The 15,248-nt window shown below is 51.2% G+C and overlaps 1 protein-coding gene across 1 annotated transcript in view; it reads right to left on the bottom strand.

Annotated features, from left to right (window-relative positions):
- Positions 1-15,248, bottom strand: part of CUL4A (cullin 4A) — a 2,221,838-nt gene that overhangs the window by 127,702 nt on the left and 2,078,888 nt on the right. Inside the window, exon 18 of the mRNA XM_069637151.1 lies at positions 8,350-8,522. Coding sequence (XP_069493252.1) covers positions 8,350-8,522 — 173 coding nt within the window. The remainder of the gene's footprint in view (positions 1-8,349; positions 8,523-15,248) is intronic.

Below are 15,248 nucleotides of genomic sequence, written 5' to 3' on the forward strand. Positions count from 1 at the left end.
GCAGCTGGAGAGCCATCTGGAAATGGAAGTCTTCGAGAGAGCCTTCCCTCGATTCACAGTCCCAAAGTTCACAAACAGCTGTGACGTCTTCCGAAACTCTTCGTGCGGTCCACGTAGAACTTCAGCGCTCTAGCTACATCCAGCGAGTGCAAAGTCCTCTCAGCCGGCGACGAAGGCGACGGGAAGAAAACTGGCAACACCAAGGGCTCGTTGAGGTGGAAGTCCGACGGCACCTTGGGCATAAAGGATGGGTGTGTCCTCAGCACCACCCTTGTGTCATGAAAAGTCAAGTATGGAGGCTTGCAAGATAGGGCCTGGATCTCTCCCACTCGTCATGTGGAGGTGATGGCCACGAGGAAAGCTGTCTTCCATGACAGGAACTTCAAAGGCGCCGAATGCATTGGCTCGAATGGGGCCCCCCATGAGCTTGGTGAGCACCACATTAAGCTCCCACGCCGGGGCAGGAGCCTTCACCGGCGGGAATGATCGGAATAGTCCCTTCATGAATTCTTTCACCAGGCGACGAGACCACAAGGACGCCCGTCCCGTCGTCCTGGTATATCGGGAGATTGCAGCCAGATGTATTTTGATGGAGGCGTGAGCCAGTCCAGCTTTGGCCAGCGACAGTAGGTACGGCAGCTCTTGAGGGGCCGTAATCCACAGAGGATTAATTTTCTGTGCACGGCACCAGACAGAGAACCTCTTCCATTTATGTCCATAGCACGAGAGTTGAGGACGCCCTGGCCTTTGCAAGAACCTCTCTGCAGTCGGCCGGGATGTCGTACCCTCCAAACTCTAGTGCTGCAGGAGCCAGGTCTGCAAGTTCAGCGACTCTGGGTTGTGGTGAAGAATGGCGCCTCCTTCTCTGGAGAGAAGGTCTGCGTCCGTCGGCAGCTTGACTGGTGGGGACGTTGACAAGTCCAGAAGGTCCGGGAACCAGATCTGCCTCGGCCGCGCCAGTGCGACGAGGATCATCCTGCACCGGGACCTCTTGAGCTGGTTGATGAGCCGGAGCAGCAACGGCAGCGGAGGGGAAGCATAAAGAAATAGGCCGTCCCAGGGGAACGAGAAAGCATCGCCCATGCTCCTCGGCTGGGGGAACCTGCTGGCAAACCTCCGGCACTTGGAATTCATCGCTGTCGCAAAGAGATCGATTTGGGGTTCGCCCCACCGTCGGAAGAGTCGATCCACTTGATCCTGGCGTAGTTCCCGCTCGTGGCACGAGCGCAGCTCCCTGCTGAGTGAGTCGGTGATCGTGTTTTTTATTCCTGCCAGTTGAAGAGGCACCAGAAACATCCCTTGAGCGACGGCCCAATGCCACAGATCCTGGGCTTCCTTGGATAGGGCCAGGGACCTGGTTCCGCCCTGCTTCTGGATGTAGAACATCGTGGTGGTGTTTTCGGTGAAGATCCTCACCACCTTGCCCTTGAGGGATGGAAGAAAGGACCTGAGGGCCCAGAACACCGCACAGAGCTCCAAGATGTTGATGTGGAGAGACTTCTCCGGGAGCCAAAGGCCTCTCGCGTGAAGATCTCCGGAGTGTGCTCCCCAACCTTCCAGGGAGGCGTCTGTCGTCACCGTCACCTGGTGAGCTGGGATCTGAAAGTCCGTGCCTGCCGACAGATGGGAGCAGGTACCCCACCACCGGATCGCCTGACGGAACGTCTCGTTGAGGGATCCTGTCCTCGAAGCTGCCCGTCGACTGGATCCAGCGGCCGTCGAGGAACTCTTGTAAGGGTCTCATCCGAAGCCTGCAAAGGCGCACCAGATAAATGCAGGAGGACATCATCCCGAGGAGGGACTTGATAGATCTTACCCTGGGCCAGGTCCGTGGCCAGCAGATGCTGCACCTTGCCCAGAATGGTCCTGGTCCTTGCCTCCGACGGCGAGGCCAGCCGCGCCACTGTGTCAAGCTTGGCTCCCAGAAACAGGGCGACTTGCGATGGAACCAGGTGGAATTTTGGAAAGTTGATGGAGAATCCCAGGTCCGTGAGCAGCTGGACGGTCTTCGCAGTGTGCTCCACGGCGAGCTCCCTTGTCCTTGCCCGGATGAGCCAGTCGTCTAGGTAGGGGTAGACGTGGATCCCCTGTAGGCGCAGCCGTGCCGCCACCGGTGCGAGGCACTTGGTGAACACCCTGGGTGCCGACTTCAATTCGAATGGGAGGGCCTTGAACTGGTAGTGCCGCCCTTGGACCACGAACCTGAGGAACTTTCGGTGTCTTTTTAGAATGGGGATGTGGAAGTACGCATCCTCCAAGTCCAACGACGACAGGAAATCGCCCTCCTCCAGCTGTCCCAGCACATGCTGGAGGGTGACCATACGGAACTTCTGTGCCTTGATGTACTTGTTCAGTCGTCGTAGGTCCAGGATGGGGCGCTATCCTCCTGTCTTCTTTTTTACGAGGAAGTACCTTGAGTAAACTCCGGAGCCCCGAAGCCTCTTTGGGACGAGCTTGATGGCACCCTTCTTGAGCATCGCCCTTATTTCCAACAGTAGTTGAGGGACGTGATTTTCCTTCCTGGCCACGGGTGGAACGCGAGGGCACTTCTTCTGAAACTCGAGAGCGTGCCCTTGGGCCAGGGCGTCCAGCACCCAACGGTCGGTGGAGATGGACTCCCACACGCTGACGAACCTCGCCAGCTGGCCTCCCACCGGGGTGCTTTGGCGGGGGCCCGACCGCACGGTCGGTTCAATCTTGTTTAGAGGCCGCCTTGCCTCCTTGACCTCCTTGTCGACGACAGGCACCACCTGACTTGCCGCGTCCCCTGTAGGCTTCCTGGGACGAAGATCTTGCCTCTTGGCGGTAAGTGGAGGAGCCACTGCCGGATCCCTTGGAGGCACCTTGTCTGCCTCCGGAGCTCCGAAAGGACGGCCGTCGTCGTTGGAGCACTCCCAGTGCCCGGGCAGTCTCTCTGTCTGTCTTGATGGCTTGAAGGGACTTATCAACCGCCTTCCCAAACAGGTTGTTCCCGTCGAAGGCCATGTCCAAAACCTTGTTTTGTACGTCCTGGCAGAAATTCGTGGCCTTGAGCCATCCTCGTCGTCTCAAGCAAACGCTGTTGCCCAACTGACGGAAACCGGTGTCGGCGATGTCCGTTGCCACCGTGATGGCGTGGTCCGAAGCAATCTCCCCCTCCTGTAGGATTTCAAGGGCCTCAGCCCTTTTGGCGTCCGGAAGGAAGTCTAACAGGGGGGCGATTTTGAACCACAACTCCCTGTCGTAGCGGGCTAGGATAGCCAGGGCGTTGGCCGCCTTGATAGTCGTCGCTGCGGATGAGATGATCCGTCGTCCCATCGTGTCCAACTTCCTGCCCTCGCCGTCCGGCGGGGAAGTTGATGTCGAGGCCTATGCCCCCCAGTTTTCTTCTTTGCCGCCGCCGAGACGACCGAATCCGGGGTAGGTTGTGCCCGAAGGCACAAGGGGGCAGCGTCGGGGACCCGGTACTTCTTCTCGTACCGGTCCCTCTTTGCCGGCGCTGTGGCAGGGTTCTTGAGGAGGGCGAGCCCCTCATCCCAGATGTCATCAAGAAGCGGTACGGAGAGGACCGTCTTCCTTTTAGCCTTGCGCCGTTGGTAAAGGAACCCTTCTTTCTTCTGGGCAGAGCTGAAAAAACTTGGATGCCCTGGAAATCATGGCATGAAAGGATCCAATCTCGTCGGGCGGGGACGCCCGAGCAGGGGACGATGGGGGACACGTCCTGTTGTCGCCTCCGTCGTTATCTGTACCTGTCGTAGCAGTGTCCGTGCCTGTATCATCCCCGTGGGTAGTAGCCCGCGTGGAAGGCAGAGCAGGCCGCAGAGGTGGGAGAGGTGGCGCAGGATGCGTCGTCCTCCTCTTATGCGGTGAACTCTCCGAAGGTCCTGGCTCCGGTTCCCCCGTCGGGTCTTGCTCAGGGGCAACCTTGTCCTTATCTACGAGCATAAGGACTGAATCGCTGACAAAATGGCCGCCGAGGTGTCCTGCGGCGCCAGAAACGACCGGCGCGAGGGCTCTTGATGAGCCTTGTCGGCGACACCGTCGCTCTCGTCGTCGCCCTCGTCGGGATCCCTCCCGATGGGCTGGGCCTCTTCCACGACTTCGATGAGCTCTTCTTCAGAGGTCGTGTCCGTATCCACGATGCCACCTGCCCCCTCCCCCACCTTTTCCAACGAGGACTTCGTGGGGGTCTTCTCAATGGGCCTGAAAGATGACTCCCTCCGCGGTGGCAGGGAGACTCTGGGTCCTGAGGGCGCCTCCACTGGTGTAGCCTCCACAGGCTGAGCCAGGGCCGCAGCAACATCCTCAATCGAGGTCTTAGCAGGGTGAATTACGGCCATCGTCACCTTCTGGACGCCTGGGGCCTTCACCTTGGGGTGAGGGTCCGAGCCTCGCTCCCCCTCTGCCGGAATCGAGATCGACCAGGGCCTCTCCAGAAGCTTCGCCGGGTTCTCGGACTTCCTCTTACCCGAGCAGAGCGTTGGCTCGTGGCTGATGGCACCGGGGAGGATGCGCCCTGCCTGGCAGCCAAGGACCCCGACCGTTCGGCGCTCCCGGTGCCCGCGGACTCGCGGTGCTTAGCCTTTTGTTGGGCCCCCGTCGCCAGGGCACCCTCACAGGACTTAGAAGACCGCTCGGACTTCTTTTTCTTCTTCTCGCCTGACGGGCCCTTCCCTTCCAGCCAGTTGGCGAGACAGAGGTGGCGATCCTTCATGGTCCGCTCCGACATGTTCCCACAAAACGCACAGTCCTTCTCCTTGTGCGTCTTGTCCTCATGGAGACAGTAGAGGCATAACGAATGCTCGTCCTCCTTGAAAACATTCTGAAGCTGGCATCCAGGGCAGGTCCTGAACAGCTCCCCGGGCGTCGAGCTTCCTTTCTCCTGGGCCATGTCCGGGGTAGGCCTCGGAACTTCTGGAATCCTCCAAAAGCGTAACTCGACGAAATCTTCACCCTTGAGGGGCGTAGAAAACTCCGAAACGGATCCCCATTGATCGGATGTAGAAACGGTGGAGCTTGAGGCTCTATTTAACCGAAAAATGAGAAAAATCTCCTGAAAAAGCGCAAAACGCAGCAAAAGCTCGAGGGCTACAGCACGAGGACTCCCACCACTTGAACGTGCGGGAAAAATCTGAGGATGGCTGCCGGAGGCGGGGCTTAGAGAGAGGGCAGTCATTGGCTGGGGGCAGTAGGACCCAGAGACCAGTGATTGTTTACTACTAAGAAAGACAGATCAGAAACAAAACTGATACTGATTTTTTTCTATACCGAGTATTCCCGGCCTGACGACGGGGAATATTCATGAGCATGTGTATTCATGCCAGACCCCATGCTGGAGAATGTTTAATTTTTTCCTGGCGTCTGGCAGGGTTACTCCGTCTATGGGCGCCTTGGCGACCGTTGTCCTGCTTAAGCCGGGGAAGGACCCGACCATGTGCGATTCGTATATAGGCCCATTACACTTAACAATGTGGACTTGAAACTATTCTCCAAAATATTGGCCCGTCGAATGATGGCGATTTTGCCCAGGCTTATAGATGGGGACTGTTACAGGTTACATTTCTGATTCTTCACTTTCTTTGGTTTCTCAAGATACATCTGATGCAGGAAGACTGGCCTACTGGTTTGGCATACAGACTGGCCTGACAACTGAACAGCCATGAAAATAGGCATGAACAGCCTTCCCTCGAGAATGTACACATTGATGAAGCTGCTGGCTCAAGTCCCAAGGCTGCTAAGAGGCTGCCATGCAAAGACAATCTGCTGTTACAAAATGTGCTTTTTTTCACCCTGTTTGGGGAATGTTTTCATACGTACGGTTAATGGGAGGAGAATAATATGTAGCTTCTGCATTGTACATAAGTATGAGCCAGGACTGGGAGGAGCAGAGCCGAATGCAGCCCTCCCAAGCCCTAGTGCGTGTGTTAACATTACATCGCTTTTTGCCTTGTGTATTATTTGCGTCCGAGTGCATGGAATGCCTGAGACGGTGTGAGGGAGCTAGATGAGCAGTGGTATCGTGGGGAGCAGGATGAGCCTGTGAAAGGGACCACACAGGATTTATCTCGGGTCGGGGAGCGCAGGACAATGTGAGACGTACACTTGGACTGCTGGAGCTGGGAGTGAGATCGGGTCTAGACTTGGGGATAATCGCTTTGGATGCCCATAAGGCCTTTGATAAGAGTAGACTGGGTTATTTAAGGAAGGTCTTGGAACGCTTTTGGTTTGGACCGTTTATCACTAACTGGGTCATGGCATTCTACCAGAATCAATGCACACATCTATGAGTGAATGGGGGAACATCAGCCAGCATAACCATCACTAGAGGTACAAGGCAGGGTTGCCCGCTCTGCCGCCTAATTTTTGCTTTGTGCATGGAGCCGCTTGCCAGGCACATTCGATCAGCAGGGACAATAGACTTTAAGGTGTCCCTCTACGCGGACTATGTCCTGCTTACACAGAGCGATACCGCTGCCTCTCTGGCAGCGGTGCTCAGGGAGCTGGATGAGTTTGGCCGGGCCTCTGGGTTTAAGGTGAACTATGGCAATCACACGGCCTGGATATGGCCTTCGGCCCAGAGACAGGGAATCTATAGACGCTCTCAATCCCATACAGTGGTCCCGGGACTCTATCCCGTATCTGGGGGTCTGCATTCAGAGCAAACTGTCAGAGGTGATTCGAACCAACTTTCCCCCGCTGCTTGCAGAAATGACAGGTTTAGGGAGGCTGGGACAACAGGAGATCTCCTGGTTTGGCCATATCGCGGCAATCTACATTAATTTGATACCACACATGCTTTGCGTGAGCTTGGCTCTGGCGGTGAGGGTGCCGGACACAGACCTTCGTACTCTGCAGGGGGAGATTCTAGGCTTCATCTGGGGGAACAAAAGAATCAGGATATCTAAGAGGGTTTTACTGAAGCCAGCAAGGGTTGGACGATTGGGGGTCCCAGACGTGATCCGTTATAATTTAGCTGCTCAGATCTCACATAGTAGACATACCTCTCCACCAAAATAGAAACTTATCGAACAGGCCCAGTCACTGGTTGACCTGGTGCAGCTGCCTTATGTGGAGGGGAGACACCTGGGACAAGAGGGGTGTTTCTCCTTGCTTGCAGCAACTAAATGTACTCTCTACTACATAGGGAGGGCGCTTCGTAGATGGGGAATAGGCAGAGGGCTGGGACCCCTTACACCAGTGTGGCATAACCCAGGCTTTCGCCCAGTGTGTGGTGGGGTGGATTTTCGTAGATGGGAGGGTGGCCTGGAATGTATACAGAAGCCATACAAAGACTAAAAACCATTGTCATTCGAAGAATGTAAACTCGCTTTCAATATACAAGAAACAGAATGCTTCGGATACACCCAATTGAGGCACTGGGCTTCTCACCCACACACAAGGGAGGGGGCGATGAGAACTCTTTCTGCCCTGGAATTGACACTACAGAATAGACCTGTGGTGGGGCAGGGGGGGGGGGGTGACCTAAGCTGTATAAGCTTCTGGACACGGGTGACCCTGTGACCCGCCTACCATAAATGTCTAAATGGGTGGAGGATCTGGGGGGGCCCATAGAAGATGAGGAGTGGTTACGAATATGGGGACGGATGCTAAAGCCTTCCTGGTGCGTTACGGACAGGAAATGCTCCTATACATTTTGCTATAGGTGGTATCTTACCCCGGAGAGGCTACACCACATGGACCGAAGATACCCGGCCACCTATTGGCGGGGCTGCAGGGAGGTGGGCACCCTGTACCACCTCCCTTCAAGATGGGTCTTTACTGGAAGGAAGTGCTGGCAAAGATAAAAGCGATCACAGGGCTGGACCTACCAGCTGACCCACGTGTGGTGATCCTGGGGGATACGGTGGGTGGAGTGTTCCCCCTAACTGGCTCACTGGCTACTTTGATAGGGCATCTCCTATTAGCAGCAAAACTGGTTATCGCCCGGACTTGGAAGACGATTGAGGGGCCAGTGGCGCAGATGTGGTGGGTTAGGATCTGGGACACACTGGTGGCAGACAAAATCACGCACTGTGCGATGGACGCTATGCAAGGTATGTCTCAGTGTGGGCCCCATTCATTGACTTAGCTGAAAAATACCCTGCTATGGTTGCTAAACCCCCCCATGTTGCAACAATGTTCCCGTCTGTGAGCTGGACTGAGATGAACTTAATTCCTGCCTGTGTTATGCAGTGATTCAGCGAGTTTGTGTAATTGGGGGACGTTTCCCCAAAATTGCAATACTATACTGTACTCAAAGCTAAGATTGTTTTTGTACTCACGACCTGTTGATTTAAATAAAAGTTTAGGAAAAAATAATATTGCTAAACATTATTTAAGATGACAAAATACATATTTTGCAATACGTACAGTTTCCTTCATCTGAATCTGATTGATCTTGATTCTAAACAATTTGTGCTTGAAGTCATTATTAATTATGAACTTGTCTTCATCTTCCACCTCTTTGCTTTTTGGATATTTGATCAAAACACGTGCTTTTCCACAGGCCAGTGACTGCAAAGTTCTCCGTAGCTCGCTATCCTCTAAATAAAAGTAGATGGAGAAGTTTAAGGTTTTAAAATGCAACCAAAACAATTACTTTGTACACGTTTCTTATGCAAATGTGTGTTTAATAATTAACTTAATTATTTCTCACGACAATATGTCTAACATATAGACACACAAATAGTATGAAATTACATGTTACACCATGTATCTAACATTAGTGCATTTGTGTCTGTGTGGGTTATATTGGGTATCTTTACCACACTTGTTTTAAAAACAATGTACTCATTTGTAAAGCTACCTTTTCTGTGACGTGCCGTCTCATGTACTGGAGCTGTAAATGCCCAGTCCTGTAAGATGTCTTCTAGAGTTGTGGCACATTAAAGCTCGGATACAGAATCATCCCATCTGAGATAATGTTTTTCACAGCATTATTGGTTTGGGATTACTGTTTGTAATTTTATTTGAAGTATTGCTCTAGCAATGTCCACATTTTCCCTTTTCTAGCCAGGACCAAACGTACAAGATGATATCCACGCCACCCTCTTCAATTCTCCTGATGTGGCAAAAATTTCTTTTTTGTAAATGGTTCTGTGACCGTGTGTAATGATAGTACGGAGGCAGAGCTGCTTCAAGGTAATTGACCATTAATTTATGTAAGCACACGGAAATGAGCCCGCACCGCCATGCATCACCAGCTCCCTTTCCCAACCGTAACTCTCTACCAAGTTTCATATCACAACATATGCCCTCTTTAATTCAACAAAATGTTTAAGATGACAATATAATGGTCCATTTTTTTTTAATAACATTTCTAATATCATTTATCTTAATCACTAAGCACAGATTTCTAATATTTATCTTCATCACTAAACACCTAATACCATGTACATTTCCTATTCATCCTAAAATATATAATATATTAATACATTATTCCATCACATAATCTTCCCATCTCCTGGGAACAGTCCTAGACCTAATGCTGCGCCGATTGACACTCACTCCATCATCACCACAATCCTCGTGCTGAATGCTGTACTGATTCTGCCTCACTCTACCACTCTCCATCTCCCCCCCTTCTTTACTGACCAACTAACTTATCTACATCACCTCTCAAGTACCTTCATCTCCTGTACGCATACAACATCTGGCCACCCATCACCTATTCCACCTCCCACCATCCTCCGACACTAGGTAGAGCGACCCGCTATGCACCACCTTCCTTGAATCAAAGTAGAGGGACTCGCCCTTACTCACCCTGAAGGGTTTCCTAATCATCAACCAATCCCCAACTCTTGCCTGCTGCCAAGCTGTTCAACACAGTCTATGACCAAATCTATTTTTATACCTGTGCACCCCTTCAATTTTATGTCAAAGCCGAAAGCGGTAATTCTGTATTCAACTTCTTTATTGCCACTCTTCAGAAGCTCTTCAAAATACATTTTTTTCAAAACACTATTTAAACACAACTGTGAAAACCTCATGAGATGGAACTACTAATTCCCAAGAGTCCACTCTCTTGAATAGCTTTCTTCTTTCCTCCTAGTGTCCACCAATCCGGGCTCTCTCTCTCTCCTCCCCAGTGTATCATGTCCTGCCCAGGTCCTTTCCTCTTCTCTTGCTGCTCTTCGAGCAGATAAGTGCCCCATTGCGAGCAAGATTGCTATACATGATTAAATGAAGTAGAATAAAATGTGCAGCATGTAACTGTATGTGGAAGTGATTAGACATTAGCACAATACCTTAGCAGCTCCGTAATTGGAGTATGGAGCGCTAGTGGAGAGCTTGAGCATGGCGCGCAGTGCGTAGACACAATCTGTTCAAAAGAAGGAGTGGGCGCAGAATGTAGGAGGAAAGCAGCGCGAGCTGCATTTCAGAGCGAGCCGGGTCTGTGAGCGAATTTGCCCACACCGAGAGACCGCGCTACCAGTTACGAAAGCACAGGGCACTCAGAGGCCATCGTAGGGGTCACGTGAAGTTTGAGAAGGGCAAAGAGGAAGAGGTTGTGTGGGCAGCTCTACCCCCACGTCCTTGTGAAGTACGAGGTAGTCTCCTTGTCCCCTCGCTCTTCCAACCGAAGATAGAAAGGACCAACCCCCTCCGACTCAGAGGCTGAATGGTATTTGTGTGGTTGCCGAATTGCTGCTCTCAATGACTTTGGAGCTGTTTTTGAAATGGGAAACTTTTTCAAACTCTCGTCGGCTTTTGAACCGAACAACAGAGGCATCAAAAGGCACATCCAACAGCCTCGAATGAACGTCTGGGGCAAAACCTGACTTGGGCAGCCATGCAAACCTTACAGCGCTTGCCGTCATAGCACGACCAACTCAATCTGAGGTGTCTAAACCAGCCTGCAGAGACTAGCACACAGTGGGCCTCATTACAGGTGGGGCGGTCGGGTTTTAACAGTGGCAGTAAACCCGTCGCCACTGTTAATTCCGGACCGCCCGATCCCGAGTCCTGCAGGTGGGAGGTGATCTTCCCGCCAAGTCTGACCTGGTGGGTTGAACACCTCCCACCTGCAGGCGGACGTGGAAACACCAGCACCATCACGAGATGGTGCCGGTGTTTCCACGTCCCCATTCCCATTGAGTCCTGTGGGACTCAATGGGGATGGGGATTTACACCATTCCGCCTCCGGGATTCCCAGGACACCAGGGTCGTAATGCCCTGGTATTTCCGGGAGTCACGGAGGCGGAATGGTAATACGAGTCCGGCGGTAACCAGGCGGTTTTACCGCCGCGGTTACCGTCGGACTCGTAATGAGGCCCAGTATCTTTGCCATCCTGCACAATGTTGAAGAAGCCTTCCCTTTACTCACCCTCAGGAATGTGTTCCGCGGCCATTGCGACAACCTCCCATAAAGTGTATAAATACTTTTCTAGGGCACAAGTAGCTTTTAGCACCATGCTACCCACCAGAAACACCCTTTTCCCCAGGGCATTAAATCTTTAGGTCATCCCTATCCAGGGGTTTGTGGGATCGGCAGCCGCCTTTGAGGTTGATGTGGCTGCTTGAACAACCAGATTTTATGGAGATGGCTGTCTCGACAGAAATTCTGAATCCACAACCGAGGGCCTGTACTTATCATTCAAGTCCTTCTTTACACCTGGAGTAGTTTCAGGCTTTTCCAGTTTTCTAAGACTCTGCCGCTCAGTGTCATATGGAAACGTAGAATAGGATCCTGTGGAGGGCCCTTATCAAGGATGTAAGATCATACTTAACAAATTCTGCAACAGGCCTGCTCCAGCCTAAATACTCTGTCACCTTAACCTATGACATGCCCAGTCACATATAGCGTGGCAAACTCCACTTCTGGAAAACTATCCAGGCCAGATGTACGTTATAATATTGTATCCCAAAAACAAAATAACGGTACCCATTAGCCCGCATTATGTAATTCAGTCTTTTGGGATTTTGGCCGTTTGTCCCCCGCACTGCCTATAATGTATGCGGGGGACACCCCATAATACCAAACTGGAGGTGCGGGGTACACCCCTGCAACCCGGTTTGGTATTATGGGCTTAGATCTGATCCACTATGCCGAATGCGCTCTAAACGTGCATTCTGCATTTTAGATACAATCTTTTCGTGCCATCCCAATCCAGGCCATGTGCATCCTTCAAGGTATCCACCAGGTCTACCAACCTGACGTCTCAGAGATTAACTCTTCTGGAGAATTTGGAGTGCCATATTCTAATCCAAACAGAGGGCTTCTCCCCTCCTCCACCGCTGCCTCCTCTTCATAAATAAAAAACTCATTGACTTGAAAAAGTCCTTTTTTGATAAAGGCTTATAAACCTTTGACAAATCCCTTGAGGATGTCGATGGATTCGGCAAAGTACTGGATGCAGACTCATTCGACCAAGCAGAAGAGGAAGATGATGGCTTCAACTTGACTCGAGGAGCAGAATCAATCAACCCCCCCCCTCGAGGAAGGTTTGAGAACTTACTGCCCAGGCTCTTAGGCACGCAAGCAGAAGATTTTGATGATGCCCTGTCTGCCTCATGAGGCGCGATGGGGTCGAAAGCCTTTTTCAGTTCACCAGAAGGGCTGGATAGGGCCATTTTCGTGAATACCTAACATTTTGAGGCAAAATTCCTCCAGTTAAGCCTTTGAAGCCAACTTACCTTGAAAACGTACCCATTTCCTATTGGGTAAGGAGTAAGAGGAAGACTATCGGGACCAATGGCGTTGCTTACTAGTCTTCTTATGCAAGGACGATGACTAAGTGTCAGGATCTCGACCAATCGTGCTTTTTAGCTTCACAAGGTGAAACCTCCCTCAAGCTCTTGTCGTCAAACGACCTAATTTTTTACGGGGTAGTGGAAAGAGATTTGGACAAGGGCCAACCTAGGGTGAGATTCCCCCTCCTCTCCTTTACAGCCTTAACAGCCATCGACTGGCACAAGCCACAGTCGTCAACCTTATGGCCTACTCCTAAACACCAGAGGCAAATTCGGTGTGGATCTGTGATGGACATCTTTGACCCACAATCCGAACACCATTTGAACCCGTCGTCGGGGTAGACATTTACAAGATTTAGAAAAACACAGAAGATAAATTGCTGAGGCAAATGATCTGTTTCGAAGCGTGCTGTGTGGAAAAACTGAACAGGCTACGGGTGTGGTGAGTGCTACTTATGCAAGTGTCGGCGTCACGGCCGAGTGCGGGATGGCAGATGCCGAGGGACCACGAGTCGATAAACAGTCAAAGATTTCAGAAGCTGCAAGCAGTATATCGGATACATCAAAGCTGAGGATTATGTGGGAGGACACGATCCATTAGAAGAAATAACTAACCACTGGTAATGTTCTTTCGACTAGATGTTCCTCCCACATATTCCTCATCTTTGATATACTCCAATATCCTGCTTGCAGCTCAGAAACCTTTCACAGCAGAGGGCGCCATGCGTCGCCATCGCCAACCTAGTGTCCCTCGATGGCCGCCATCCATCTAGAGTAGTATAAAAGGCACGCAGTGCACAAGTTGCCTCAGTTGATGTTTTTCCTCTCACCAGCATAGCAGCCTTGAAGATGAGACAGGCGCGAGCATCAACAGAGAGGAAGGTGTAAATCGCAGAAATACTCTCCTGAAAGAGGTGTAGGATGGGGCGATGAGAAATACATGGGAGGCACATCCAGTTGAAAGAACATTACCAGGGGGAAGTCATTTGTTCTTCAAATGGATTGTGTTCTCCCACGTTTTCCTCATCTTTGATAGACTCCTATAGCAGTGCATTGTATGAGGTGGGAAAGGGAGGATTTATTTCAGATTCACGCTGTGTAATATAGACTTTCCAAATCTGGTTTACAGGCCAGATAGGGAATCCAAGCAATAATGCTTTGTGAAGCTATGCAACGAAGTCTAGGTGGCGTCATTGTAAATATCTTGCACCGGCAGCCCTCTCTGAAAGGTGGAGGAAGTGGCCAGTCGATTGCGCCCTTAGCCCTTCAGGAATTTCCTTTCCAGTGAGATTGTAGCATTCGGATATGCACAGGATAATCCAACGAGACAGTGCTTGTTTTGTAGCCGCCTGTCCCATCTCATGGCCCGAATAGCCCAACAAAAAGTTGTTCCCCCCGTCTCAATTTACAGAGAGCCTATTAATAGAAAACTTAACGCTCTCTTGGGGTCCAGTCTGTGGAGTCTTTCCTCCTCTTTAGGTGGATGAGCAGGAGGGTAGAAAGCAGGCCAAACAACCTTTTGCACCAAATGGATTTCTGATACCAACTTAGGTAGAAACGAGGCACAGACCCTCAAAACTACTTTGTCTTTATAAAAGATTGTAAACGGTGGCTTAGATGACAAAGCTCGCTAACTCTGCGAGAAGAGGTAACGGCTGTCAAAAATAGAGTTTAAGGAAAGCATCGTAAGAGGACAGGAATGCAAAGGCTCAAAAGGAGCCTCCATCAGGAAGCTCAAGACTAGGTTAAGAACCCAGACCAAGACAATAAAAGGAACCTGCGGGAAGATATTAATCAATCCTTTCAAAAATGGAATAACAATAGGGACTTTGAAGTAGGAACCCTGTTCCTGCGAGCGCTTAAAAATGGAACAGTGCAGCCAGAGAGCCCTTGGCAGTAGAAACCTGTAGCACACGATGGGTTAAATGTAGAAAGAAGTACAACACAGATGGTTTGTCACAAGTGAATGGGTCAATTACTTTATCTCTACACCAGCTGCAAAACCTGTTCCAACAGCAGTGGTATAGAGATTTTGCCGCTAGCCTTCTCGCTGAAAGCAACACCTCCATCACGTCTTCTGGAAGGTCCCAATCTTTGTACCCTAACCTCTCAGAAACCATGCGTGAAGGTTGAGTGTCCTGATTTCTGGGTGAAGAATGTGAACCCCCTCTTGTGAGAGCAGATCCTCTTTGGGAAAGACTAATTGGAGGACAGGTGGACATATCCAGAAGTTCTGGGTACCACATCCGGCGGGCCCAATCTGGAGAAATCAGGATCACAGTCTTCCCAAACTTTCTCAACCTCCTGAGAAGGCGAGGAATGACTGGGAATGGTGGAAATGCATACAGAAGTGGAAATTCCCAATCCACCACAATGGCGTCCCCCACAGTTCCTCTATGAGGAAATTCCCTGAAGCAGAACAGGTCGCATTTCCTGTTGACACTGAACGTGAACAGGTCCACTTGAGGGGTTTCCCCAAAGGGTGATTTCCTGAAGGACTTCCCGAGCTAACTCGCACTCGTGGAAGACTGCGCTCTTCAGCTCAGCGTGTCCACTGCCGTGTTCTCCTTTCTGGC

This window comes from Ambystoma mexicanum, chromosome 7p (genome assembly GCF_040938575.1).
Source record: "Ambystoma mexicanum isolate Mex_15411 chromosome 7p, UKY_AmexF1_1, whole genome shotgun sequence".
Classification (NCBI taxonomy): Eukaryota; Metazoa; Chordata; class Amphibia; order Caudata; family Ambystomatidae; genus Ambystoma; species Ambystoma mexicanum.